At 45.2% G+C, this 27,846-nt stretch overlaps 1 protein-coding gene across 1 annotated transcript; it reads left to right on the forward strand.

Moving 5' to 3' along the window:
- The first annotated feature begins 401 nt into the window (after nt 1–401).
- LOC115559289 (Golgi apparatus protein 1-like) lies at nt 402–27,845 on the forward strand. Its single transcript, XM_030378095.1, is given in 29 exon segments — nt 402–744; nt 5,318–5,347; nt 5,947–6,033; nt 6,494–6,628; nt 6,631–6,711; nt 7,046–7,249; nt 7,904–7,975; nt 8,826–9,012; nt 9,205–9,422; nt 9,846–9,967; nt 10,613–10,714; nt 11,373–11,526; nt 13,188–13,325; nt 13,867–13,953; nt 14,141–14,203; nt 14,397–14,510; nt 14,754–14,842; nt 15,689–15,806; nt 16,405–16,497; nt 17,437–17,574; nt 18,089–18,139; nt 18,142–18,213; nt 18,809–18,815; nt 19,526–19,668; nt 20,058–20,159; nt 21,047–21,154; nt 22,345–22,465; nt 23,590–23,696; nt 24,297–27,845. Coding segments are annotated over 29 exon segments (3,423 nt in total). The 5' UTR covers nt 402–432; the 3' UTR covers nt 24,465–27,845.
- Nucleotide 27,846: the final 1 nt, after the last annotated feature.

A 27,846-nucleotide genomic window follows, 5' to 3' on the forward strand; every position in this document is an offset into this window, starting at 1 on the left:
TAAAGCTTTTAGGTTTTATGCACACACAGCATGGAATTACCTGCAGACTGATCTTAAACTTCCAAAAATAGAAGTGGAACGATTCTAAAACTAGGGGGGAATGTATGCATGCATAATCCAGGTTATTTGTGTGCAAATGTTTTATTAATGTAACTCAATTAATATGTTAATTTAGGGTTCAACTTTGTTTTGCCGTAATGCCGGCTATGTCTCCAATGTAAAATTTATATTTGATTCTCAATGAGACAAAACATAATTCCAAAACCTAATATGATACATATGTTTATGTATTTATAGAATATATGTGGTACACAGGTCTTTCTAGCTGCTAGAATCCGAGAGTGTCTTTCTAGCAATTCTATTTCTAGGTGAGCCCTGCCAGCAGCGGCTCAGTGCTGCCGTCTAGCTACAGTGGACGTTATCACCCCGAAGATGGCGGCGTACAGACGTGCTCAGCAGCTCCTGTTGTTGACGCTCGTTTCATTTTGCATCTTTTGCAACGTTCGAGGTTTTAAAACACAAAATAATGCTATGGCTAACGTCCCCGTGGACCCACCCAACCCTCCCGGAATGAAAGCAGCGCCGAGGGATGTCCCTGTCGCTGCGGCCTCCCAGCCTCGAAGGACGACCGGCTGGAAGCTGGCCGAAGAGGAGGCCTGCCGGGAGGACTTGTCCCGCCTGTGTCCCAAGCACACCTGGACCAACAACCTGGCTGTGCTGGAGTGTCTCCAGGATCGTAAAGAGGTATGCGGGTGGAGTCTCCTTGCTGGATTGTGTCAAGCTGTGGTTACCTTCTCTCCCTCTCTCTCCCTGGGTGTGTCGCCTGTTTATCATGCCCAAGCTGGACGAGGCATGGTTGGACATGGTCTCTGTGAGAGAACAACAAGTGTAATCTTGTCAATGCGACAGAGAGATCTGTCTCTGGAGCGCAGTAGTACTGTGTATCTTAAGGCTGAATGGGTTTGGCGTCTGGTTGTATTTCTATTTAGGATTCAGAGTACATTAGTGAATTGGAAGGATAGTGGTATTATTTAACCGATTGTAATCTCTAGGTTGAGCACTAGATCGAGTTAAGACGGCTCATGATTATTTGTAGATCACCAAATAATGTAACCCAAGGACAGCCACATTTCTGCTTAAGTCAAGTGACGATCTTGTAAACACTGTAGGCGCAGAGTTCCGGGCAGTCTACCGCGAAGTAACCACTAACCATAGACTGTAACATCTTTGTCCATGTCAGGTGACGAACACGCGGCTTTATATCGTGGACTTATATTACGCCGCATGAACGTCAGCTTCACGCGCTATAAATCTAGAAAATTAACGATTATCTTCTCCCTCGAAATGGTGTCCACGTACATGGGTCACTATGTGAACAGTGTCTCATCCCTCCACCAAGCAACTCTCTGTTTCCGTGTTTTCCACCAGTCACCACTTCTCCTTACTCTATCAACTTTCTCTTTACCTCCCCTCTCTCTTCCGCTACATTCAAAGGGGTTGGTGCATCACAATATTAACAGTATCCCATTCTGGTGCATTGAGCACATTTTTAACACAATTGAGCCATCATAAGGTCCATGAAGACTTGTTGAGTCCCAGTCTGGACCTGATTCATGAAGTATGTTCTCCTGTGCAGTCTCGCTCTGATCCTACCAGTGTTTGACTCACTAGCCAGAAGTCCAGAATCATGGTGTTTGCCAAGTCAAAACCTTATTCAACCTTCTTGTAGTGATCCCAGCTCGAGTTTTGGACAGCACCATTGTATCGGGATCATCTGTAATGTTTTGGGCAGGCTAAAATGAGATGAGGGTGCCAGCTCTTCGATTTGTCATAGTGGTCCCATTCATATTTTCAAACAGTGGTCTGTCTGTGATATTATCTGACAAAGCAATGATACAATAAAGATGGCAATTGGTTGCATCATGCCCTTGTAAAACCAAATGGGTGGATGCTGTTTGTTAATTATTTTTTCATGAATACTGTTACTTCAGTGCCACCCATATTTGTGGTTGAGTAGACATTTTAGAGTACTGATAGGTGAGTGTTTTCATGAATAGGTGCTTTGTGTATTTGTCTGCTCAACAAAAAAGTATGAATGGGAGGGTCTGTCTGCTTTGCGTTTTACTTCTGTAAAAGCCCACGTATTTCCTGGGATATTGCTTGTGTTCTGCTTGTTGGTTGTTGACAACTTGCTAACTCCCACCCTAAAATCCAATCCGCTGTGGAGCCATCATAACAGTTTTTTTTGATTTCCCCAATTCAAGCACCATTCAATGAGCGATCAATCCACATTGGTCTTAACAATCCTTTGGGGAATCTTTTTTTTTGAGCGTCTGGCAACAATTCCGGCCATCTATTTCCCTCTGTCCTGGTGGCACTCTCACCACCCCCTTAACAACGCTGCTGACGTGCAGCACTGGCTCCAGGCAGGACCTTAATTGTTGGAATAATTACTTTGCTATGACTCTGTAGCAGCTGTGGCCTGACGAAGAGGTAAATTACATCTATAAATATCATATCGTCGTCTGAAGAAGTGGAGAAGGTGGGGACCGGAAGACCCTTATGCATGCACACATGCATGCACACACATAATGCATCACGTCAACACGCACACACAGACACATGCAACCACTCACATGTTGCACAGACTGCCTCTTTGCAGAATATTCAAACCAGGGCCATCCTCATCTGAGCTAAAATCATGACTGTGTGAAATCCTGACATCATCAATAAAGTTTGGAGATGCGGCGCACCCCCCCCCCCCCCCCCCCCCCCCCCTTGGGCCCCTTAAGCAATTCAGTCCGTCTGTTTACATTTCTCCATGACGTGGCCCTTGCTGCATCACTTACAATGGCCCTCAAAGGCGCTCAAAGCTGACATCAAACTGATCCATCCTTATCCAAGGATAGCAGCCTCCACTTGATCTCCACTAGCCTAGTAGTCTCCCTGCACCTTTTCCTCTGCTTACTTCTTCAGCGGATGATATGGTATATATATGGTGGTTTCGCAGCAGTCCGGATTTGAGCGTCAACCAGTGACTGGGACACTCGCCCAGTCGGCCATGTCAGTTTACTTTGACAACCCGCGTTGCGCACCTGTGCTTTCCCGAAGGTCTGAATCATGCCGTTGGTTTGGTGTAATAACAGTGTTTACAGCACAGCAGAGGGAGAACATGTTGAGGCGCTCTCTCTGTCTCTGGCATCAGCTGGTTGATTCATACTCCTCCTCGTCCTTCGCACAGATCAGCGCTCTGAACAGAAGAGGAGCAAGCCAGACCGATTTGAGAATATCCGAGAGGGATACGTTCGTAAATATAGTTTAAGAATCACTATGTTAGGCATTAGCTAGGGGATGGGACATTACACAGTTTTGTCTCTGGACTTTGGCCATCACTTTTTTTTTTTAATCGATTTTAAATCGTTTTAATTAGATTGCATAGCAGGAGTCTGTGCTAAGGTGTTTGGGAGTGGTCGTGCAAATGGTGATGGTTATTTTGCCCTGCTAATGCATGCAAATGAGTACATCTTCCTGCAGATACCGGATGCCACAGTGTTTTTTTGTGATCTCGAGGGCAGCAGCATCACCATTGCTGCATCAAGATGCATGCTGTCACATAGCTATTGTCTCCGTATGAGATTCCGAACAGTGTGGGTGTGTCAGTCCAATTTGATAGAATTGCCCTGTGTTTCCCGGAAATCCTTATCAAACTGAGATGTGAGATCTGTCGGCTATGTAAGACCATGCATGCAGCAGACCTTTCCACAGTCTCTGTCGTGTGACATTTGCCAAAAGTGAATGATTCCACATTGTGCAGTGGGCTTGGTCTTCTTTCAGAGGAGCACCTTCTAACGGAAGAGCTGCAGCCATACTGCTTATTCAAACTCTCATCAGCCCCAGCCCACTTAGCCACGGCCATGAGATAGGCTTGATCATCCCAAACTGCTCACCGCCTGCTCTATTTCCGCCGGCCTTTCATCCTCACAGAACAATGTAATGCCATAATGAATTAGCTCATACCATCATTTTCACGGTCCTCTATTTTGCAAGGACGGTTTTTATCGCCTCTAATGTTCGTATATTGCTACTGTGTGCGGTTTCATGTCATGTCTCCCAGGGCCATCACTGAATAAGAGGAAGCGTTTGCACCGGTATATATATATCTGTTAGTCTTTCATGAAAGCTGACTGCTGAAGTATTTGACCAAAAGACCTGCTTACTTCTGTTTGCAACTAACTGCTGAGGAAGATCTCAGCTAAGAGGGTCCTTCCTGCCTGGGATGAACCTGACCTAGTTTACCTACCATTAAAGCTAAATAAGGCAATATATTTCACAATAATAACAAAAAAATAAAATCTTTATCAAAAAAACGATCTGTGGCTGTTGCATCCCTTATAAGCCTTTCTAATAATTTCATTCAGCCCTAATGAAATGATTGGATGGCCTTCTAGTCTGTCTTCCTACAGTAAAAACACAGGCAATTTTCTGTTTCCCAAACCATCTATCTATACATGTTGGATTAAGAAGATGGGCTAACGATTGCAAAACCTATAAGCGGAGAAATATTGTTTTTAGTATGTTTGGCTCCTTTGCAACTACAGCCCTAGCAGATAAAACCTGCTTGTTTTGAGTCTTGGAGACACATAGTATATATGACACTTAGTTCTCCACATAATCCTTCTCTGTCATTCTTTCTTGCTTCACGCCTCTTTCTCTCCCTTCACCTAGCAATGCTCACTCTGTCCCTCTCAAACCCTCCCGAAGTCTTGGTGATTTGTTTTCCTCCGATGGGTGGTTTTGAGTGAAGCATGTTGCGTCATGTCAACCTTTGTCCCTTCCTCCATCCACCAGACCACAGGCCGGATAGACTGAAGACCGCAAGTCAATTGGCGTGACGCCAGCACCTTGTTTACTGCCCTTATTCTTCAGTGTGTTGCACAATTTCTAGTACTTGCAGCTCAACTTTGTTGAGCAAGTGTAACTATTGGTTCGGTCTCTCTGCCAATCTTGTGTGTGTGTGTGTGTGTGTGTGTGTGTGTGTGTGTGTGTGTGTGTGTGTGTGTGTGTGTGTGTGTGTGTGTGTGTGTGTGTGTGTGTGTGTGTGTGTGTGTGTGAGAGAGAGTTGACAAACTGAGTCTATGTGAGTCAGCTGTATTCAAACTGCTCCAAATTTGTATTTATTAACTCCCTTACCTCTGTCTGTCTCTCTCTCTCTGTCTTCCTCTGGCTCTCTCCATTCACCCCTCCCGCTCTTACTTGCCTCTCTATCTCTGTTTCACCCTGTCTCTCTACCTACCTGTCTCTCTGCCTCACTCTGTAGGAAATGGAGCTAGCCGCAGACTGTAACCATGTAAGTAACCCCTGCAGGCAACGACAACACATTTCAATGATTTACTTACTCACTTTAGATGCACAGACCCTGCCGGGGTTTCAGTACTGGGTTTTACGACTGAGGTTGAAGGTTTTTCTGAGACAGGTTAATTAACGTGTCCCATTAAATGAGACCTCAACACATGCAAAGAAGCAAACAGAGCCCAAAGCGCTCACACAGAAGCACTCGTTTATATATCTGGCACGCAGACCCATATCAGCATCTCTATCTATATATAGATACACACTCGCACTTGCAGCCATAAATCAGAAAGTGTTGGACTTGGATAAAGATTGGTTGAGTGGAAGGAAACGGCGCTAGAAGATGACGGGGAAGGATTGGTCTAGAAAGGAGTGTGGGAGGGAGAGGTATGAAATGCACAAGGGGTAAAGCCTTTTAATTGGAAACACCAAGGGAGAAGTAGAGGCAAGTCCGGAAAGAGTCCAGAAAAATGCAAAGGGAAAAATCTATGAATGTCTTTAGAGTTTAGATGTCATTGATTTCTTTGAATTTCAACTCTGCCTTTTGTAATAGATGTATCCTTCTGTATGCATTCATGTCTTTCTTTTATCCATCAGCTTCTGTGGAACTACAAACTCAATCTCACCATGGATCCCAAGTTTGAGTCGGTGGCCACGGAGGTGTGCCGCAGCACCCTCTCAGAGGTGTGTGTGTGCGTGTGCGTGCATCACATGGTCCAGGGCTGGCCTCGGCCTTCCAATAGGGCTACAAATAAAAGTCCTAGGGTCGACGACCGTAGTCCTTTGTTTTGTTTGCACAGCTCTTTTCCTGTCGACGTTTTGACCTTGCATTCACAATTTGCGATGTGTATGAGCAGGATGTGACAGCTAAGGTAGATGAACCCGTTCCAATATTCTGATGTATGCTAATGACTTTGCAAAATGAAAGATAAACCTGCCAAATAAAAGATAAGGGCCTGACGACATTTTGAAATAAGATAGTTATCCTTCAACAGGGGATGACATGCCAATAAGCCATCTTCAGTAGTCTATTGTACGTTTGTTTTGAGGATAGTTTTAAACTAATATTGAATATATTATATATCAGACAAAAAGCTCGGTGCTCGGTGACGTTGACGTGCGTATTTGGGCCCGCTGTGCGCAGATCAAAGAGTGCAACGAGGAGGAGCGGGGGAAGGGGTTCCTGGTGTCCTGCTTGGTGGATCACCGGACCAACATCAGCGAGTACCAGTGCAACCAGTACATCACTAAGATGACCAGCATCATCTTCAGTGACTACCCCGCATCATCTGTGGCTTCATGGACAAGTGCAAAGAGGACATCAACTCCATGCACTGCGGCAGTGTCAATGTAGGACAGAAGGTAAGCCGCGATGGGGGGGAGGGGATGGGGGGGGGGGGGATTGGGGGGGTTGCGTGTGCGTCTGGGAATGTTTGTGTCTATGATTGGATCTGTGTTTGGTCTGTGCAGGTGAGCATACATATTGTGATGGTTTTCTGTGTTTGTATCTCTCACTGTTTAAATGAGTGTCTGTATGTGTGTGATGCTATGATGCACGCTTCAGACATTGTTTATATGTTCACCTTTCATTTTACTTTTCCTTGTCTATTTCCTGTTTTGTCCTTCATTTTCCCAATCCATTCTCCGTCTTTCCCTCCCCTTTTGCTTCACCCGTCTCCTCTTGCCTCCTACCCAGGACGTCCATTCCCAGGGCAAGGTGATCGGCTGCCTGGAGAAGGCCCTGGTCAGGGAGGCGGAGCAGGAGGTGCAGACCAACCCCATCAAGGAGGACTGTAAGAAGGCCATCATGCGGGTGGCAGAGCTGTCGTCGGACGATTTCCACCTGGACCGCTACCTCTACTTCTCCTGTCGAGACGACCGCGAGCGCTTCTGTGAGAACGTACGCGTCCTCTTTTAGAGTATCGCTGCTCCACAGGCGGTGGCCTTACCCACTGGCCTGCTGGCTTGTTTTTTATCCGTAGTTAGTTAGGGTGTCTTTTTATTTCCTTATCACGTTTGTTGTATTTTTAAAGGCTTTTTGCAGTGTGTAGAATTTAGTGGCATCGAGCGGAACGGGCTTGGCAGAGATCATCAAAGTATGTTTTAACAAGTGTATAATTCCATGAAATGAGCACCCTTTATATCTACTTAGGGATATGTCCAACCCCATCTTGCAATGCCTTGTTTCTGCAGCAGCCTAGAATGGAAAAACAGCTCTGCAGAGCTGTTATCTCACTTGTTCGCCATGAACAACAGTTTTAGAGTGACTAAATGCAATTTATAAATCTATGAAGGAACCTCATCACTTAACGCTTCCACTAAGTCTTACCTATCAAACGTATTACAAAACAAAATCCCACTGTGAATGAATTTTGCAATGGCCACTGAATGTAAGATTTTCTATCGATGCATGGCATCAACACTGTATCTCGGTTAATGGCTAATTATGTTTTAAATATTTGTATCTGATTCGATGCTTCTCTTTTAAGGTCTCGCCTGATGAGCATCTCATCTCTTAAAATAACCCTCTCTCTTCCCATCCTGTTCTCCACAGACCCAGGCCGGCGAAGGGAAAGTCTACAAGTGTCTCTTCAACCATAAGTTTGAGGAGGCTATGTCAGAGAAGGTAGCACTGCGCAAACCTCATTTACAAATGACACACATTTAAGAGCTCCACACAATTCAACAAACAAACACACATTGCATCTGTACCTGTATTCTTGTGGGGTACTTTCTCACTTAACTGACTCTTGAAAAACATACAATTGTGACGTCAATTATAGGCCTTTCACACCAAAAATAACCAAGAGCCAGTTCCGGGCTGGTGCTAGGGCCAGTTCAAAACTGGTTCCAGTCTTATCCCAGTTATGAACCAGTTGGTTTCACACCAGCCAGAGCCAGCCATGGAGCCGGCGAGAGCAATGTCATGACGTCACTGCAAACGTCTGCATACGTCTCCGCTTTCAAAGATAGCCTTTGTCCGGGTTTCTCCCTCTAACTTGTTCTGGACCTTGGAAGAAGACCAGAATCCAAGGAGACAGGTTGTCTCCTCCACGGTCCACTGCGTTTTCGTCTTCACGTCCATTGTTTACTTCTGTGTTTTTAAAAATGCCGGTCTTCATTGGTCTTCCTGTTTATGAAGGTAAGGATAACCCCGCCCCCTTCCCCTGGCGCAAAGGCAGTTCTCGTTCTAGCCCATCTCAATCCTGGGGTTGGAGTTGAACCGGTTTTTACAGGCCGGAGCCGGTTCTCTGGCGTTGTGAAACCAAAACACTGGCTCTAGTTCCGAACTATCCCGAAACAGGCTTCGATTTTGCGGCGGTGTGAAAGGCCTATTAGACTCATACTGTGACTAAAAACCTGTTATCATGACTAAAACCAGTACCTCCTTCTCTGTAGTTTGTTGTTGTGATACCCTAAGAAATATTGATCATCCTACATGTATTCCTGCCTGCCCGCACCTCGACCACCGCCAGTGCCGCGATGCGCTGACCACACGGCAGAAGCTGATCGCCCAGGACTACAGGGTCAGCTACTCGCTGGCCAAGGCCTGCAAGGCGGACCTGAGGAAGCAGCACTGCAACCTGGAGAACAACCTGCCCCGGGCCCGCGAGGCTCGCCTCTCCTACCTGCTGCTGTGCCTAGAGTCCGCCGTGCACCGCGGTGAGTGCTGCACACCTGTTGGTTATAGCCATGGTGTGTGTGAGACGCCTGGTTGGTGTGTCTGTGTGTGTGTCTGTGTCCTGTCTCACGACGGTCTAAACCAAGCCCACGTTCCCTATTAATCAGGCTCAGATACGTGTTGGAGATGTTCGTTTTATTATAGTGCGTGTTGTTGCATCGGTGCGTGTGCAGGGCGTATGGTTAGCGGGGAGTGCCAGGGAGAGATGCTGGACTACCGGAGGATGCTGATGGAGGACTTCTCCCTAAGCCCCGAGATCGTGCTCCACTGCCGGGGCGAGATCGAGACCCACTGCTCCGGGCTCCATCGCAAAGGGCGCACCCTCCACTGTCTCATGAAGGTGGGCCGGGGTGACCGGAGTGCCACCGTGGAGAACCTCTGCCAGAACGCTGTAAGTATCCCCCCCCCCCACCCACACTTTCACCTCCTCCACCAACAGCCTCTCAAAGCCAAGATTTAACGGAGGATGATAATCACACAGTGGTCCACTGAATGTATTGGAATAGAACCAAAGCAAAGCATAGACCATAGTTATTAGTCACAGCATTTCCACAAGTGTCACTTGAGGGGTGTCTGTGCGGGGGTATTTTGTTTTCTGGCGTATAAATGTCCTTAAAAATAAGTTATTGACGATTCCAAAGCGATTTTTCACAAGTTTTCTTTCGACCAGAGCAAGAAAAATCGTTGATTTCAAAACAAGCATGTGTTTATCTACAAAACATACTGTGTAGAGCAGGGGGAATGTGACTACCGGTGATTGGGATTTAGTCAAATGCAAAAGTATCGGAACTGAAGAAGGCCATCGCTCCCCCAGCTCCAGAACCTGGTGCAGTCCGCCGACCCCGGGGCCGACTACCGCATCGACCGGGCCCTGAACGAGGCGTGTGAGTCGGTCATCCAGACGGCCTGCAAACACATCCGCAGCGGGGACCCCATGTGAGCACACACACCTGCACACATACACACACCTGCACACACCTGCGCACATGACGACGGCTAATGGAGATCCTACAAACACAACAGAATCTTACACACACACACACACACACACACACACACACACACACACACACACACACACACACACACACACACACACACACACACACACACACACACACACACACACACACACACAAGGGCTGCCAATATTAGCTTTTATAAATGGGATTGGTAACGGCATCATTATATTAATTAAAATCAGTTCATCCAGCAATTATTATTATATATCATTAGGTTAAGGGGTTGTGGGTTAAGATAGGGTTACCCATAACCCATTTTAATAATGTAAACATTAAGACCTTGGTTAACATGAACTCCACCACCACACAGTACGGGAATGTGACTGTGAATGTTCAAGTAGGCACGTTACCTGCGACGACAATGGCAGAAAGAAGCAGCTGCTGTATCTTTTTCTGCCATTAGCTCAGACTGGACAAGTTTAGTAATTGCCTCAAGTGTCGCCATGTTTATTGTTTATTAAAATTGGCGTGGTCCCAGACTACAGGGATAGCACATCCCCACTCTTTCCCAGAATGCATTTCATGTGTTAAAGCTTTGTGTGTGTGTGTGTGTGTGTAGGATTCTGTCGTGTTTGATGGAACACCTCTACACAGAGAAAATGGTGGGTGACTGTGAACACAGGCTTCTGGAGCTCCAGTACTTCATCTCAAGAGACTGGAAGTAAGTATGATTCTCATCCTTGGTCAACTGCCTCCGCCCTCTCACCACCACCTCTCTGAGGTTCCCCTCTCTCCCCGATCCAACACTTTAGATCTCCTTTCTGCTCCTGCGCTCGGGCTGCTCAGTATTCCATCCCCTTCTCCCAGCAGACCTGTTAATCGCCCGTCTATCTCCTTCTCTCCTATTTTCACCTTTGTTCTTCCTTATCCCCCGCCCTCGAACTACGCCCGCTTAATTCCATTTGCTCCGTTCTCCCCCCCCCCCCGTTCAAGAGAGCTGCATCTTATTAACGCAGTACGTCTTGTCAGTGTTTCACTGCTGCTGTACTCGCTGAGCAACATTAGGGAATTCAACCCTCTAACTCTTGGTAGGCAGGCTTTGGGATCAGCACATATAATGTTCATATAATGAAGTGCGTTCATTATATTATTGTTACTGATCGTATATTGCATAATAATAATAATAGAATAATAATGATTTTGTGTGTGAAATCATAAAATGAAAAAAATAAAATTTTAGAAATAATGTATTAAAAAACGATTGTCATGTTAAAAGTGAAATGTATTCAAACAAAACGTGTTAATACGAAGTCTTCCACTAGTTCTGTAGTTGTAGAAGTGCTCATCGGGTTACCCGCCTCCCGCCCTGTTTTTGTCAGACTGGACCCCATCCTGTATTTGAAGTGCGAGGGGGATGCGGCTCGCCTGTGCCACACGCGCGGCTGGAACGAGACCAGCGAGCTGATGCCCCCCGGCGCCGTCTTCTCCTGCCTCTACCGCCACGCCTACCGCACCGAGGAGCAAGGCAGACGGGTGAGACGCACGAGCACGGTCCCGGCCGGGCGGCGAACCGTCTCCCGGACGAGCTCTCGCCATCAACTTGCAGGCTAGCCGCCGCTAACAATAATAATGCGATTTGTGTGTATAAATAATAGAGGAATATCTTGAGTCGTTGAAGGCTAGGGTAGACTGTGTGGAGGAACCAGCTAGAGTAAGATAGAATTTGAAAGTATCCAACAGCAAAAAACCTCCCTCCAATCCAGGTCTTCCTCCAATGCCACTCCACCAGAAAACATTACTAGCTTAGGCCATCCAATCAACTCATTTGTGAATTAATTGATTGGATTCAAGTTTATTAATCAAGTATAAATATTAGATATTCCTGCAAATGGCATCAGCCAAAGAATCATTTGAATCCCGTTGGGAATGGGCCCATCTTGGATCCATTCAGGGTTTTAAATGCTAGCTGGGTAACTGCTCAGCTTCACTGGAGCCATCAGCACCACTTCTAATAAGCCTTCCCGTCAACCTTTTCATTCGGCTGGGAAATGGTGCCTTGATAATTAATGGAAAGTGCTCCACAGCAACCGGACACGTCCGATGGCTCCGTCCACGCAACACCATCACAGAGCTTCAATTCCCTGATGACGAACGCTAACATCAAGTCGCCAGTCCCACCACTTACAACTGTCGTTCATAAATGATGACATTCTTTGTACAATGATTACAAAGACACCACTTTTGACGTCAGTCACCCTGCTAACTGCTTTTAACCGCTAGACACCCACTGAAAAGGCCTAGAATATTCTCTATACATCTTTATTTACACTGAAAATATTGTCAATATAGGCAATATCTAGTGGGATCTCCTTGGAACCCTGTACATTAATGACCTTTAATATTTTCTTGTATTATTTGACAGCTTGGTCCAGAAAACTATGTAAGTGTGTTTTTCTAGAAGCTATGACCATATTAATCACCGTATTGGGATGATGTGGAAGGTGTTTGATGATGGCGGTGATCTTTTCGAATGCTAAATCATCATGATGAGATGAGAATGTCAACAAGATAACTGTTGCGATGCTGAGGCCGACAATGTTGCGCTGACGATGTTTGGATAATTATAATCTTGGGGCTTTGCCTGTCAGACTGTGACTGGCCCTCATGGGGAGGTCCTTGCTAATTCCAATGAAGCCATCTGTCTGCTTGCCTGCATCCAGAGACACTTTGCGTCCAAGATCAACGCACACACAAACTTTCACTTCAAAGGATACCACACTTAATTGGTGATAAATGCATTGTGGGTGGAAAGTATTTAAATCACAAGAAGAAATTCGATTTCTAAAGGGTTTGAGTTGCGGACAAGGTGCAAATTTAATTGGCTATAGTAACAGTAATTAATCCCTGGAGAACTGGATGGTGTATTATGGTTATGTCCCCTGTGTGTCTGCATGTGTTTGTGGGCATTAATGTAAACCTTCCCTTTTTTAAAATTTCCTCCACCTTTGGGAATTCGTGCCCAATAACACTTTGGATATAATTTTTTTAATTATGACGGCCGTGTTTATTTGAATCAGCAAGTTTAAATCAGACGTGTTCAAATTTCAATTTAATTCAATGGAATCCTGTACATTTTTATTACACAAAGGTTCTAGCATTAATGTGCCATAACGTGCGTGCGACTGCACACACAGCTCTCTAGGGACTGCAAGGTGGAGGTGCAGCGGATTCTCCACCAGAGGGCGCTGGACGTGAAGCTGGAGCCGGAGCTCCAGAGGCGCTGCATGACGGACCTGGGGAAGTGGTGCAGTGAGAAGACCGACACCGGGCAGGTGCTGTTGCCAGGGTTTATTACCTGTTGAATACTATCGTTTTGGCATTTTAGCTCGCGTAAGACGCTGCCATCAGTAGCGGTACTCTACTTACTTTGCCATTGCTAAGACCATGTATTTAATCAGCGTATCGCCTGGGTCATACAGTATGACTAGTATTGAAACCAAACAGATCAAGATTAAAGGAACGTGTCTGAAGTTTCTCTTATCAGCTGGGAGCGCCCCTTGAGACTGAAAGCTGCTATTAAAAGGATGGAGGATGGTTGGGGAACAGTGATGCCAGTAACGCGTTACTTAGTAAATAAAATAAAAAAACGAAATGTAACTAATAAAGTAACTTGTAATCTAACTTAGTTACTTTTAACATCAAGTAATCAGTAAAGTAACTAAGTCACTATTTTAAGGAGTAACTAGTAATCAGTAATCGGATTACTTTTTCAAGGTAACTGTGGCAACACAGTTGGGGATGGATGTTTCTTGCTGTTTGTTTTTAATCATCTCTACCTCGTTTCTCTCCCTCTCCCCCCCTCTCGCTCTATAGGAGCTGGAGTGTCTCCAGGACCACCTGGAGGATCTGATGCCAGCCTGCAGGGAGGTGGTGGGCAACCTGACCGAGCTAGAATCCGAGGTACTGGCTCACCTGGATCTTAGTCTGACCTCCCCTTAAACTCGACCCACTGTGGCCATCAGTCTCGCAGCCCTCTGCGTCCGCTGATGTGGCGCTGGTGTTGCGTGAAGACGACGAGTGTCAACCAGAAGGCTGTTCTGAAAGAAAGATGGATCCCCAAAGGCTGACCTGTATTTTGTGTTTGCAGGACATCCAGATTGATGCTCTGTTAATCAGAGCCTGTGAGCCTATCATCCAAGCACACTGTCATGTGAGAACACACACACACACACACACACACACACACACACACACACACACACACACACACACACACACACACACACACACACACACACACACACACACACACACACAACCCAAATACAATGTGGTCACATATATTATTGATATATAAGTTAAGTGGTAAAGCTCTTTGACCTGTGTGTGTGTGTGTGTCCCAGGATGTTGCCGATAACCAGGTTGATACTGGCGACCTGATGGAGTGTCTGGTCCAGAATAAACACCAAAAGGAAATGAACGAAAAGTGTGCCGTGGGTGTCACCCACTTCCAATTGGTCAGTATCCCCTACCCCTGGAGATCTCCAACCCCCCATTCTTCCTTCTCTCCCCCACTCCTGCTGCCTCTGCCTCCTCTGTCACGTCCTTTCCCCCCGGCCCTCCAGTTCTCGCTCTGTCGTTTCATCTCTTCCCTCACCGTATCTCTTTATATGTCCCCCGCCTCCCGCCATCGTCACCTCCCTGTCCGTGTTCCTCCTCCACCGTTCACTCCTCTCTCCGTCTGCTTCTCTGACACACAGGTGCAGATGAAAGACTTTCACTTCTCCTACAAGTTCAAGATGGCCTGCAAAGAGGATGTCCTCAAGCTGTGCCCCAACATCAAGAAGAAGTGAGTGGTCCCCTCGGTCGAAAAGGCACTTTGACCGCCCAGGTGGCACAACTCTGGGTCCCATCGGCAGCATTTCCATCCAGGCACTTGGGTTGCCACCATCTCTTATCCGTTATCTTCCTCACACACTTGGCTCTGTTGGTCCACTTTTGCCCGAGTGTGCAAATCTGGCTCTCTACATAGTGCACTACTTGATAGCCATAGCGCCGTGGATATTAAGTCTACAATTGAGGCCAGGTTCTTTATGCAAATGAGTGCTCGCAGGGTAACATCGAAGGAGTGTGACACGACTCGTCGTGACATGTATCAGTCCAGAGACTAACCAAAACATGTCATGCCGTTGGATTACTGATGGATCACCGTCCCTCAATTACTGTCTGAATTCCCTCTACACTTATTCCCTAAATAGTGACATATGAAGGGTTGACTATAGCCAATCATGCACCAATGTTCCCACCGGTTGAATTCACTGGGCTCTCTCTCTCTCTCTCTCTCTCTCTCTCTCTCTCTCTCTCTCTCTCTCTCTCTCTCTCTCTCTCTCTCTCTCTCTCTCTCTCTCTCTCTCTCTCTCTCTCTCTCTCTCTCTCTCTCTCTCTCTCTCTCTCGCGCGCGCGCCTCAAATTATTGCAGCTGTAAATATTAACCTGTGCACTAATCTAGTATTTCATTTATAGTTAATTAACTTAATGACATTTATTTAAATTGACCTAAATACACCACAAAAGCAGTCACACCAGCTTTGTATTCATGAATAATTGACTAAATTAAAAAGTGAATAAGGGAGCCAATCAATCACCAATGAGCCGATTCCAAAACGGCAGTTGTCTGTGTCCCCCCCCCCCCCAGGGTGGACGTGGTCATCTGCCTGAGCACCACGGTGAAGAACGACACCCTGCAGGAGGCCAAAGAGCAGCGCGTCGCCCTCAAGTGTCGCAAGCAGCTCCGCGTGGAGGAGCTGGAGATGGTAAAGACCCCTTCCTGTCTCCAAAGCCTTGGGTTGAACGCAGCACCATCATGGGAAGTCACGGCGGCGTCAGACAGTCCCTCCAGAAAATGCGGTGTTTTTTGTGATTGTTGCGGCCAAATATCCTTGATTATGTGGCACGTTTTCTTAAAATATCCAATGAAATATGCGTCATATTTATGCCATTTTATGCAATGAAATTGCAAAAATTTCAACTTTTATGACGAATGGGTCAGACGAGATGCAACGCAGTGGTAGGATAAAGGCTGTTGGTTTGAGTCTGGGCGGTGTCCGATATGTGCCCCCTTTAGTTACATTGCAGTATTGTTACAGTGCACCACTTTCGTGTTTTTACATGTGTACGTTTTTTTCTCATGAAAGCGTGTCGCATCGTGTACCTCGTCTGTGCAATGCATTTCCAGTATATAGCAAAGGCTTATTCATTAACTATTTGTAAAGTAAAGAAGGTTATATAATTAGTCTTTTGGCCTGGTGGATTTATTAAGAAGCCGCCCAAAATGGTAAAGGACTAAACTTGGCAAGCTAATCGTGCCCTCTGCTTCTTTAACCTCCTCCCTGGCTTATTTCCTCTCCTCAGTCTGAAGACATTCGTCTGGAGCCTGAGTTGTACGACTCCTGTAAGAATGACATCAGCCATCTCTGCTCCAATGTGGCCTTCGGGAACGCCCAGGTACCAACACCACCAACACCACCAAACACCACCACCACCAACACTACAACCAACACACACCACACCAACACTACAACCAACACCAACAGCAGCAGCAGCAGCAGCAGTAGCCGCTCAGAGCCTTCGTTTATACCAAGCATACAGGCCTACCAACATATGAAGTCAATATGAGATAAATGCATAAATACATAAATAAATAGATATGCTATGACATAATACTGAAACAAATATCTTCAGCACTCCCTGTGCGATAACTTACGCCCTATTCGTTTGAATATAAAGGTGGAAATGAGAAGAGCTTGGAAATAAGTGTTAGAACAATTAAATAAAAGTAACCCGAAGAAAAACTGGTAAAATCAAGTGACTGTAATTTATGAAATATTAGCTCCTGTAGTCTGGTCAAGTTTAAAGAAATGGGCTGAATTGCAGAGTAAGGCACATTGTTGCTTCTTTCCAATGCTGGTGGAACAGTCTACAATCAATCCCCTAGACAGAGTGGATATCAGAAATAGAAATGAAAAACCAGAAAGTGACACCTGAGACATGTCCTCGTTCCAACCGGTTTTAATCCCTGGTCCTGTCTCCTCTCTCTCTCTCTCTCTCTCTCTCTCTCTCTCTCTCTCTCTCTCTCTCTCTCTCTCTCTCTCTCTCTCTCTCTCTCCTCTCTCTCCTCTCTCTCTCTCTCTCTCTCTCTCTCTCTCTCTCTCTCTCTCTCTCAGCTGTAAATATAAACCTGTGCCCTAATCTTGTATAAAAAAAATGTGTTCATTTACTTAATGACACTTATTTAAATTAGCAGTCTTTGTCAACTGAATCATCCATAATGACATTTGAAGGTCACACCAGCTCTCCATTCATGTCTGACATACATACTTTGTGTGTCATTGTATTCTTGTAGTATTGATGGAGCCTGTTCCTCTCCCACTCTCGCTCCCTCAGATGATTGAGTGTCTGAAGGAGAACAAGAAGCAGCTGACGTCTCGGTGCCACCAGCGTGTCTTCCGGCTACAGGAGTCGGAGATGAGCGACCCCGAGCTCGACTACCAGCTCATGAGGGTGTGCAAGCAGATGATCAAGGTAAGGGCAGAGGTGGTGGGGGGGGGGGGGGGGGGGGGGGGATTATCGATGACCCCCTTGTAGGAATAACTTAAAATGGTGGCTTTGATCGAGGAATACCGCAGTAGCGGTGAAGGAGGGGAAAGCTGGAGATGAAAGGGGAATGGGACTTGATGACACTGTGGGGTGGTTTTTAACCTGGCTGCTGCGTGCACCTCGGACTGTTTTTCCGGATGCTTGCTTTAATATTGAGACATTTGATCGCCGTGTGAACCCCGCCCCTCTCCCCCTCCCCCACTCTTCCCAGTCAACATCAAACTCCATGTTAGATCATATATAAACAACACGTCACTGTTGCTCACGATGGATATTGCCCTTTTAATTAATGTGTTTGCCCTTCGTTTTTCATTTATTTATTTACACATTTTTTATGTGTTCTTATTAGGAATTTATTTCTATATTTAGAGAAATCCTCTCTCCCTGTCTCACTTTCTGTGACTCTATATCTCTGTTTCCCTTCATGTCTCTGTGCCAGAGGTTCTGTACAGAGGCGGATGCCAGGAATGTTCTCCAGTGTCTGAAGCATGAAACAAGAACAGCGAGCTGATGGACCCCAAGTGTAAACAGATGATCACCAAGAGACAGATCACCAGAACACAGGTACATAGAGAACACAGCCACCACCTAGAGACAGAACACACGGAACACAGCCACCACCTAGAGGCAGAACACACAGAACAGGACCATCACCTAGAGACAGAACACCCAGAACACAAGCGCCACCTAGAGACAGAACACACAGAACACACCCACCACCTAGAGACAAAACACACAGAACACAGCCACCACCTAGAGACAGAACACACAGAACACAGCCATCACCTAGAGACAGAACACACAGAACACAGCCACCACCTAGAGACAGAACACACAGAACACACCCACCACCTAGAGGCAGAACACACAGAACACACCCACCACCTAGAGACAGAACACACATAACACAGCCATCACCTAGAGACAGAACACAGCCACCACCTAGAGACAGAACACACAGAACACACCCACCACCTAGAGGCAGAACACACAGAACACACCCACCACCTAGAGGCAGAACACACAGAACACACCCACCACCTAGAGACAGAACACACAGAACACACCCACCACCTAGAGGCAGAACACACAGAACACAGCCACCACCTAGAGGCAGAACACACAGAACAGAGCCACCACCTAGAGGCAAAACACACAGAACACAGGTACATAGAGAACACAGATACCACCTAGAGACAGAACACAGAACACACCCACCACCTAGAGACAGATCACCTAGAACACAACCATCACCTAGAGACAGAACACACAGAACACAGTTCTGGTGGTACCGGTGGTATAATCACATCATTACACAGGGGTGTGCTTTTGCCTCATTATTGGCACAATGTAGCAAGCAGGCCTAGCAAAAATGTGTCCTCTTGTGTTATTAAATCACGGTGGAGTGTTCCTATGGTATTTGAGGGTGAAGATATCTTTGGTAATGGTTTTTGAATTGCAAAAACATACAACTTTTTAGCTTTTTTTTCTAAAACCTTTTTATTAATTATTTCTTGTTATTTTTCACCAACCAGGCATTTGTTGCCTGACATTACCATCAGGCGTATTGAAGGAAAGCAATTCTATTTTTGAAAAATATGTAAGCCTGACTGACCTTCACGAAGCAAATATAAACAATAGGGAGTTCATGCTCAGTTCAGTTTCGTGAGTGTGGTTGGCCTACTTTGAAAGCAGAGACCACTGTCCTAGACCTTAACACACTCATACCACTAAAATAAAACCTTGAGCGAAATCGCACGTGTCCAAGAAGAGCATCCAAACAGAGAGTGAACACAGAGGAAATTACCTAGAAAATTGCTCTGGATTAGAGAGAATTCCTCTGAAATCCAAGCCTGCTGCTCCCCCCTCCCCGCAGACTACCGGCTGAACCCGGTCCTGCGGAAGGCGTGCCGCGCCGACATCCCTAAGTTCTGCCAGCCGGTGCTGAACAAGGCCAGCGACGACACGGAGCTGGAGGGACGGGTCATCAGCTGCCTCAAGCTGAAGTACGCCGACCAGGTTGGTCCAATCCCTACTGCATATTTCATTTAAAGTGAGAACCAGGCCTCACTCTCTTTCCGGTGAAGTCCAAGGTTAGTGGTAGTGGTTGGGGGGGGGGGGGGTGAGGATAACCGAACGGTATGTGCAGCTTGGGATTGCTCTGCGAACTCCATGCTAATAATGGTATGCCCCGTTAGTAGCTAGTGTTTTTACTGTGTATCCGTTTGTAGTATAGAGCCTTCATATTGGGTATCTGGTTCAACCAGCGTACATCAAGATTTAGGTGTGTGTTTCTGCTTTGCTAATGCTGTGTGTGTGTGTGTGTGTGTGTGTGTGTGTGTGTGTGTGTGTGTGTGTGTGTGTGTGTGTGTGTGTGTTGTGTGTGTGTGTGTGTGTGTGTGTGTCAGAGGCTGTCTCCTGACTGTGAGGACCAGATCAGAGTGATTCTCCAGGAGTCTGCCCTGGACTACAGACTGGACCCACAGCTGCAGATGCATTGCACAGACGAGGTACACGGACGCAACACGCTTTCATGAGGAAAAAACGTACACATGTTATAACACCAAAGATGGTGCACTGTACAAAATTATAAATAATTAAACTACCACAGACTACGATAATACACACATTAACACAAAATACCCATTAGTGTACTGTGCCTTAATATACAGAAAATAGGAGGCCCCGATAATATATAGTTATTTGACCGGTACTGGCCTTATATGTATTAGAAGTGCTTATCTCCTTATCATATATATTTTGTAAAGCTGACTTTTGAATGTGGGGCAGATCCATAGGATCACTACCACTACATACCATGCCAGAGTCATTTCTCACCATTCATAGCGGTCACACGGTCTAATGGGAATGTGTATGCGGACATACACTATGTTGGTGATTAAATCTTTTTGAAAAATCTGTTTAAACCATTTGAACAGATGGTCCCTTTGCCTGCATATGGGTACTCTCGTGGATAATGTTAATTATGTTAAATCTGTGTGCTAGTGCCAGCAGTGTTATTTGATTAAACTCTAAAGGTAGATTGAATTAAAGGAAAATGATATTTGAGGGGCTAGAGGAGCATGGGGTTGGTCATATGGTGGGTGGTGGGGATCAGTGTTTAATGGCGATGCTTAGTGATCATATTTGTCGATTTGTATTATGAAGCTTGTGATCTATACATTATTGTGTGAAGACTTGATCATTCTTTGTTTAATGGCATACAATTCATTCCCGTATACATCGATTATTAATATTTAGATAAATATTACAGGATGAGTTACAGCTATACTTAAGATTGCAGTATGGGTTTCAGGTCGTAAACCAAAAAGTGGCATTGAGCGATCCCTAGTGAATCCACCAGCTCCATGTCTCTGCCATCCCCTCCTCCGTCTAGATCTCCAGGCTGTGTGCCGAGTGAGGCGGCGGCCAGGAGCAGACGGGGCAGGTGGAGGAATGTCTCAAGGTGAACCTGCTGAAGATCAGACAGGACGCCTGCAAGAAGGTACGTCACCACACACACACACACACCACACACACACACACACACACACACACACACAACACACACACACACCACACACACACCGGAGTCTGTTATCTGGGAGAGTCATCTAAATTCTTTGGGTGTAGGAGAGTTGAGATTGTAATAACGATAAGGACGTGTCCTGCACATAGATCAAAAAATAAGTCCTATTCCTTTTGCAGGGATCTTTTTTATTTATTGATTGCGCATTATTGCCCCAAAGATTGCATGCAGCTGCAGAGCTCCTGCCCACCTAGTGGTCCAATTTAAAATATGTTGTTCGCATTGGTCTCCTTAGATCCAAAATTATCGGTAAATAAGTTCTAGGTTGAAAAATCCTGCATTTGCAAGTACTTTCTTGCACCTTACAGGCCAACGCAGGCCACCGTTAGCCTTTCTCCTACGTCGTTGGAAGGTGAGGGGTGAGGGAGGAGGTATCAGGTGGTCGCAATCAGCTAGTGGGACACTAAATCGTACCACCGGTAACCTTCAGCGAAAACCATCTAACCCGGTTTAATAGTTCTAGGATGGAAAAGCGTGGGGTAATACAATGTAAGGGTGGGTTCCCTATCGGCAGAAATAAATGTATCAGAAAATCATTTCTAAAGAAGTCCTTACCCGACTAGTATTTTGGTGCTGACTGAAAGTGCAGTAACAACTAGTCCACTCATCGTGAACATCCCTAACGGCAACAACAACATCAACACGGTGAAAATAGAGCTATCCACCATATGGTACCTCTGACAACACAAAACCAATTAGCGCAAGCACTAGTCATGGAAGAATATAAAAATGTTGTCGATAAAAACAAAATCATATTATCAATGAAGGCAATTCATAACTAATCAATGTTGGTTATTGTGATATGAGCAGAATAAAAAGCTTGGAGGTCGTCCCGTTATTGAAAAATAATGTAAGATGGGGGGGGGGGGGGGGGGGGGGGGGCCCGCTCTTTAGCTCAGCTAAAGAGCGGCCTTATTCTCTCTTTGTAGGACGATGTAAGCGTTGGCTGCTGCTAATCAGGTCTATATTGAAAAAAGAGGGGTTAAGCCTCAATGAGGTTAAATTTGTATGAATAAAAGTCCAACAAAAAAATGATATAAATAAATGCATATCAATTCAATAAATGTGTGTGTGTGTGTGTGCTTGCTTTCTGTCTCCGTTCCCAGGAGGTGCTGAACATCCTGAAGGAGAGCAAGGCGGACATCTTCGTGGACCCGGTGCTGCACACGGCCTGCGCCCTGGACCTCAAGCACCACTGTGCGGCCATCACCCCGGGCCGCGGACGACGTCAGTGACCACACACACACACACACACTGACACGTAGCACAGTGACCCCCCCCCGGTAGCAAACCACAGATGTTTGCCTTATGAACTCCATACAATGCATTCAGCATCATTGTCAAAATATTGTAGTCGTCGTTAATATTGTAGTGGTCGTTGTTAATATTCAGGTTTAAAGGTGACATATTACACCACCAGAGGTGAGCCGTTTTGCAAATCGACCTCTTCTGACATCACAAGTGGGTGCATCTATCGGTCGTACCTCTAGGTGAACACGCCCACTTGTGATGTCAGAAGAGGCAGATTTTCTAAACGGCTTGTAATGGCTGATCAAACTCACAGCTGGTGGTATAACATGTCACCTTTTAAAGTGGAGAAGTCACTTTAAATCCCACGATGAACTTCTATAATATCACAGTACGGTCCTCATCAGAATCGCTGATGAGGACTGTACTGTGCTCTCTGATTCAGTATCGGGGCCCTTCTGGCCATTATGAAAAAATACTCGGGCTGCTTGTTATAACAACACTGTGTAAGACCAGTTGAAAACCTCAAGGGTTTAGAGGACAGAATCCCTGGGCCGTTTAGTTTCGCTATGGGCTAGGTGCTCTTCTTGAGAACTGAAAGCTGCTATCAAAAGTTGGGAGGATGGTTGGGGGCGGGTGTTGGTTGCCGTTTGTTCTTGAATCATCTCAGCTTGGATTCTCTCCATCTCTTGTCCATCGTTCTCGCCCCGTCGCCCTCCTCTCGGTCTTCCACTTGTTTGATATTTTTCGCTTTTTGCCCTGCCTTGTTCTCATTCACTATATCTCGATATATCTCGAGCCGCCACCGTATCGCCCTCGTCTTTCCCATCTGTGTCTCTGACATTTCTCTCTCCCTCTCTCTCCCCCTGTCTCTCCCCCGGTCTCTCTCTCTCTCTCTCTCTCTCTCTCTCTCTCTCCCCCTGTCTCTCTCTCTCTCTCTCTCTCTCTCTCTCTCTCTCTCTCTCTCTCCTCTCTCTCTCTCTCTCTCGCTCTCTCTCTCTCTCTCTCGCTCTCGCTCTCTCTCCAAATGTCTCGGTCTCCGTCCCTCTCTCTCTGTCTCTTTGGTTTCCTCTCATCTGTGCTCTCTCTGTCCCTCTGTTCAGAGATGAGTTGTCTAATGGAGGCGCTGCAGGACAAGAGGGTTCGATTGCAGCCCGAGTGCAAGAAGAGGCTGCAGGACCGCATCGACATGTGGAGCTATGCTGCAAAGGTAACGAATGATAACAATCCCGTAACAAACATTGCAGTGTCATGGGCGGATCTCGACTTTATTTTTATCAATGGTATTATTTTATTTGTTTGTACTTTATGGCAAAGTCCTCTACGGCGAAATACAACTTTTGTCTGCTGGTTATTGTGGTTATTGTGGCCGATCTCACTCTGTGTTACGACCCTCCAGTCTAGTGGATAGAGGGGCTAAAATAAAGCAAACTCAAACACTAAAAGAGACTTGGTTTCACATGTTAACAAAAGGATTTATTGAAAAATTAATATCAATTCCAAAATAAGTTATACGTCAGGGTGAGCCTGGGCCAATATAACAAACACGAAAGACATACCTTAAACAAAAATAGTCCTTCTAAATAAAACAAAATACAAAGGGTGAGCTTATACTCCTAACTTTGTCAAAAAACAGGAGAAAATGGACAGCAAACAAAAGGCCACTCACCCCTGCCAGCAGCTAGGAAATGTGTTTGATTGACCACAGTGGCAACAAACGGCAATAAACAAAGCTAATGGTGCTTTTTTTTCATGTATCTTGATTAATGAGAAACATTATGTGCCCTATGTCTGTCTGTCTGTCCCCCAGGTGGCGCCAGCAGAGGGTTTCTCTGACCTGGCCATGCAGGTGATGACGTCACCCTCAAAGAACTACATCCTGTTCATGATCGCAGTTGGCGTGTGCGTTCTCTTCCTGGTAGGTCTGCTCTGTGGCCGCATCACCAAGCGTGTCACGCGAGAACTCAAGGACAGGTAGACGGGGCGTTGGAGTGTCGCTTCCACTCTCCCAGAACCGCCTCTTATTTTCCCCCCTCTATGCCACTGACCCCGCCTCCCGCGCCACCTGTAAGACCAGCCCCGCCCACCACTTCTTCGTCCTCCAATCACATTGCCCCATCTTCTCTCCAGGGTCCTTTTTGACTAGCCAATCAGCACAGTGCCAACGCCCTCAACTGGAGCTCATCCTGGGTACATGGGATCTCTGGCACTCTCGCTCTCTCGATCATCGTCCCGTCCCGTCCTGTCCCCCCCTCTCCTCTCTTGTTTTAACTGCCCAAAGCTTAAGAGGACTAGAAACTGCTGTCTGCTGCTCAACACAGTTAGGTGGGAGTCCTCACTACAATCTACCCGCACCTTTTTTGTTTCTGCATTTCCGGGGTTAATGGTAGGTTTTCCTGAGCCAACGGGCCAATGGAATGGTTTTCTTCTTTTCCCAGTGACTGAGGGCTCGCATATTCCTTCGCGGCAGTTTCAAACCCTATGAAGAATGCCTTTGGGCCAGTTGTGAGACAGTTTGCTTGCTTTTAGGATTCTGCCCGTTCCTATACTTTATACGAATTCTACGGAGCACCCAGTCTCGCCCTCTAGCGGCGTCTAGAACCGTCTTTAAGATAAGATCAGAATGATAGAAGCGGTATGTGATATCCGTCCCGCTGCCAGCTGAAGTCGGCAGAACCAGAATGTGCTGTAAAAGTCCATGTTGAATCATTGCACTTTTATTTTATTTTATTTTTACTCAAAACCTTATTTATTATTTGTGCCCGATTTATTTTTTAGTTGTTGGTGATCAAGAAAAACTTTTTTAAGTACGGGAATTTTCCCTCATGGCTGAACGTCATATGAACTGAAATGTTTGGCTTTTGTGGTGAAAGGGGAATATTTGTGTTCGGGTTACAAGGCATATCAGCTGGAAATGCAAATCTGATCGGTAAAATCAAGAAGTTCACTCAATATGATTTTACGGAAATATTAAGCTTTTCCTCAATTCACTGTCCATCCTTTAACTGCAATTGTTTAACACAAACAGCAGATCTGTTTGAATTAAAACTTCCATTCAGTTAACAAACACATTTTCGCACATATCCGATCATCTTCTACGTTGTATTGGAGTGAAGAAATTATAAATAGATAGATAATGCCTCGTATCCAGCGGCAACACAAGCATTCACCAACAGCTTTGTTTTTTGTTATTTTGACGGTGGCCTGTTGTCAACCAGTCTCTGATTAAAAATGACGTTAAATAGTGCAACATTTCTGTCCAAGACCTGCTGGTATATAGACTTACTACTGAGATACGTGCTACTGAGTTCTGGCTAAACAGCTAATGTCTGATCTAATATATTGTTATTAAATATATTGTTCTCCAAATATATAATTTAATACTTAACGTACCAGGCAGCCCGTAAATGGCGCTCATATCGCCGATGTTCACATGAGACGGGATTTCCGCAGATGTTGAGTATGTGCGTACTTGTGCCATTGTTTGTGTATGTGTGGTGCACACGAATGACGTGTTTTTGTGTGTGTCTGTATGTGTGTGTTTTGGTTGGTGTCTAACAGCATCCGTCCAAGTGTTTCAGAGGTTGTTTGAATGGGGATGACCTCATATTATTTCTCAAAAAGACAACAATAGTTCATCGCCCATCGAAATGGTTTGAAAAACCATGACAATGAAAAATAACTGGATTCTTTTTTAGCTCATTTATTTTATTTCTTTGTAAAAAGAAATGTTGTTTTTTTTGGCCTACAAATAAATGACATGACCTGTGCTGTGACTAGGTTTGAGTCTCCATATTGTAGGAATGTTACAAGAGCTCAGAAGCCAGAGCGCCAATGTTTGACTGGCGTACAAAGTCCTCCTGTGTTGGTAGAACATTGTATTGTAATACAGAGAGGCCTCTAATAGAAAAATACAGCTGAAATATTTCACCACGAGTAAAGACAGTTACTAGTAGGGTCGATCGACTGTGCGGACAAAGATAAATATCCTGAATGACTTAATGAATGAGAAATCAAGCACTAAGTAGTTGAGTTTATTGTTATTCTTCTCTCTGTTGCCAATGCCATATATTTGAGATCAACTACGGTATATATTTTTTTGTAGTTATGTAATGTTCTAAAAAGAGTTGCCAAGTGATTTCTCCTGCTTGAGGTGCCCTAGTGTGTTTGTTGTGTCCACTCTCTTTGATCATTATTTCTTCTCCAGTCCAACATTGGTCTATCACATAATTACATCTTGTTCAATCCAAGACCACTGCTTTGGCTGAATACTGGAACTGATTTCAGAACGACATTAGTTGTCAATATTCAGTGACTTTCTTCAAAAGTGTATCACTCAGTATGTCAAACAGGTTTGACTAAATCTAAAGAATACAGGAAATCTCAAATTCCTAGCTTGTGACCCATAACAGGATTTACTTTTTCTTTACTTATTCCAGCCCAAAACCTGTTAGTCATACTTTGTGAAGGAAAATGTTCATGTTCCCTCGATGAAGTAAACACTTAATGCTGCTAAGTGTGGGTTCTGAGCTTGCGTCTGGAATCTTCTAGCTTGCTGCTTTTGGGGGGTGATGCGGGGGGCAATGGGTTTTGGGCAAGTAGACGCCTCACCATATCACCCAAAGTACTAACATAGACCTACTTCAAGTTTGAGAGTTTATTTACCGGTAATTGTATTTTATTTATACAGATTGTAAGTTGGAGAGCAAGACTTCATCGCATAATATGGACTACTGCACAAAAATCCTTCCCAGCAGAGACTAGGCCTCGTCAGTTTAACTAATGTTCACAGGAGATGCCAATGGTAAGGCTTCCTCCATTTTAATTTTGCTGGCTGGTTGAATGGTGCCAGTAAATAAAGTTTCGTTTTTTTTCTCACATGCAAAATTATTAACATGCACACAAGGAAATTCTCATTATGATGAAGACAGATATTTCTAAATGAATTCTGTGTGAATTGTAATGCTGCTGACCATTTATAGCGCTTTCAGATTGACCATTTAAGGTTGACTTCTGAAAGGGGGAAGAAACAATTATTAGGAACGAAGAGCTCATGTCAGCGCATGTAACAGAAGTGCTTGGTCTGGAGGAAAGCTTACTGTTTGACTGAAACTAACTGAACACTTCAGACTTTTTCCGAATTCTTTTTTCTTGTCTTGGGAGACACGCGTCTGCTAAAAGTGAGTAGATGATTATGACATCTTCCTCTGTGTATAAAGGTTATGGGTGTGCAATTTATTTTGGTTTTGAGATAATGCCATGTAATATTGAGGTAACAGATTTAACATTGTGAGATTTCATTTTGCTGTACATACAAAATTTGTGGATTTAATAAAATTGTCTGCAGATTTTCATATTTT

The sequence above is a fragment of the Gadus morhua genome, chromosome 14 (genome assembly GCF_902167405.1).
Source record: "Gadus morhua chromosome 14, gadMor3.0, whole genome shotgun sequence".
In the NCBI taxonomy this organism is placed as follows: Eukaryota; Metazoa; Chordata; class Actinopteri; order Gadiformes; family Gadidae; genus Gadus; species Gadus morhua.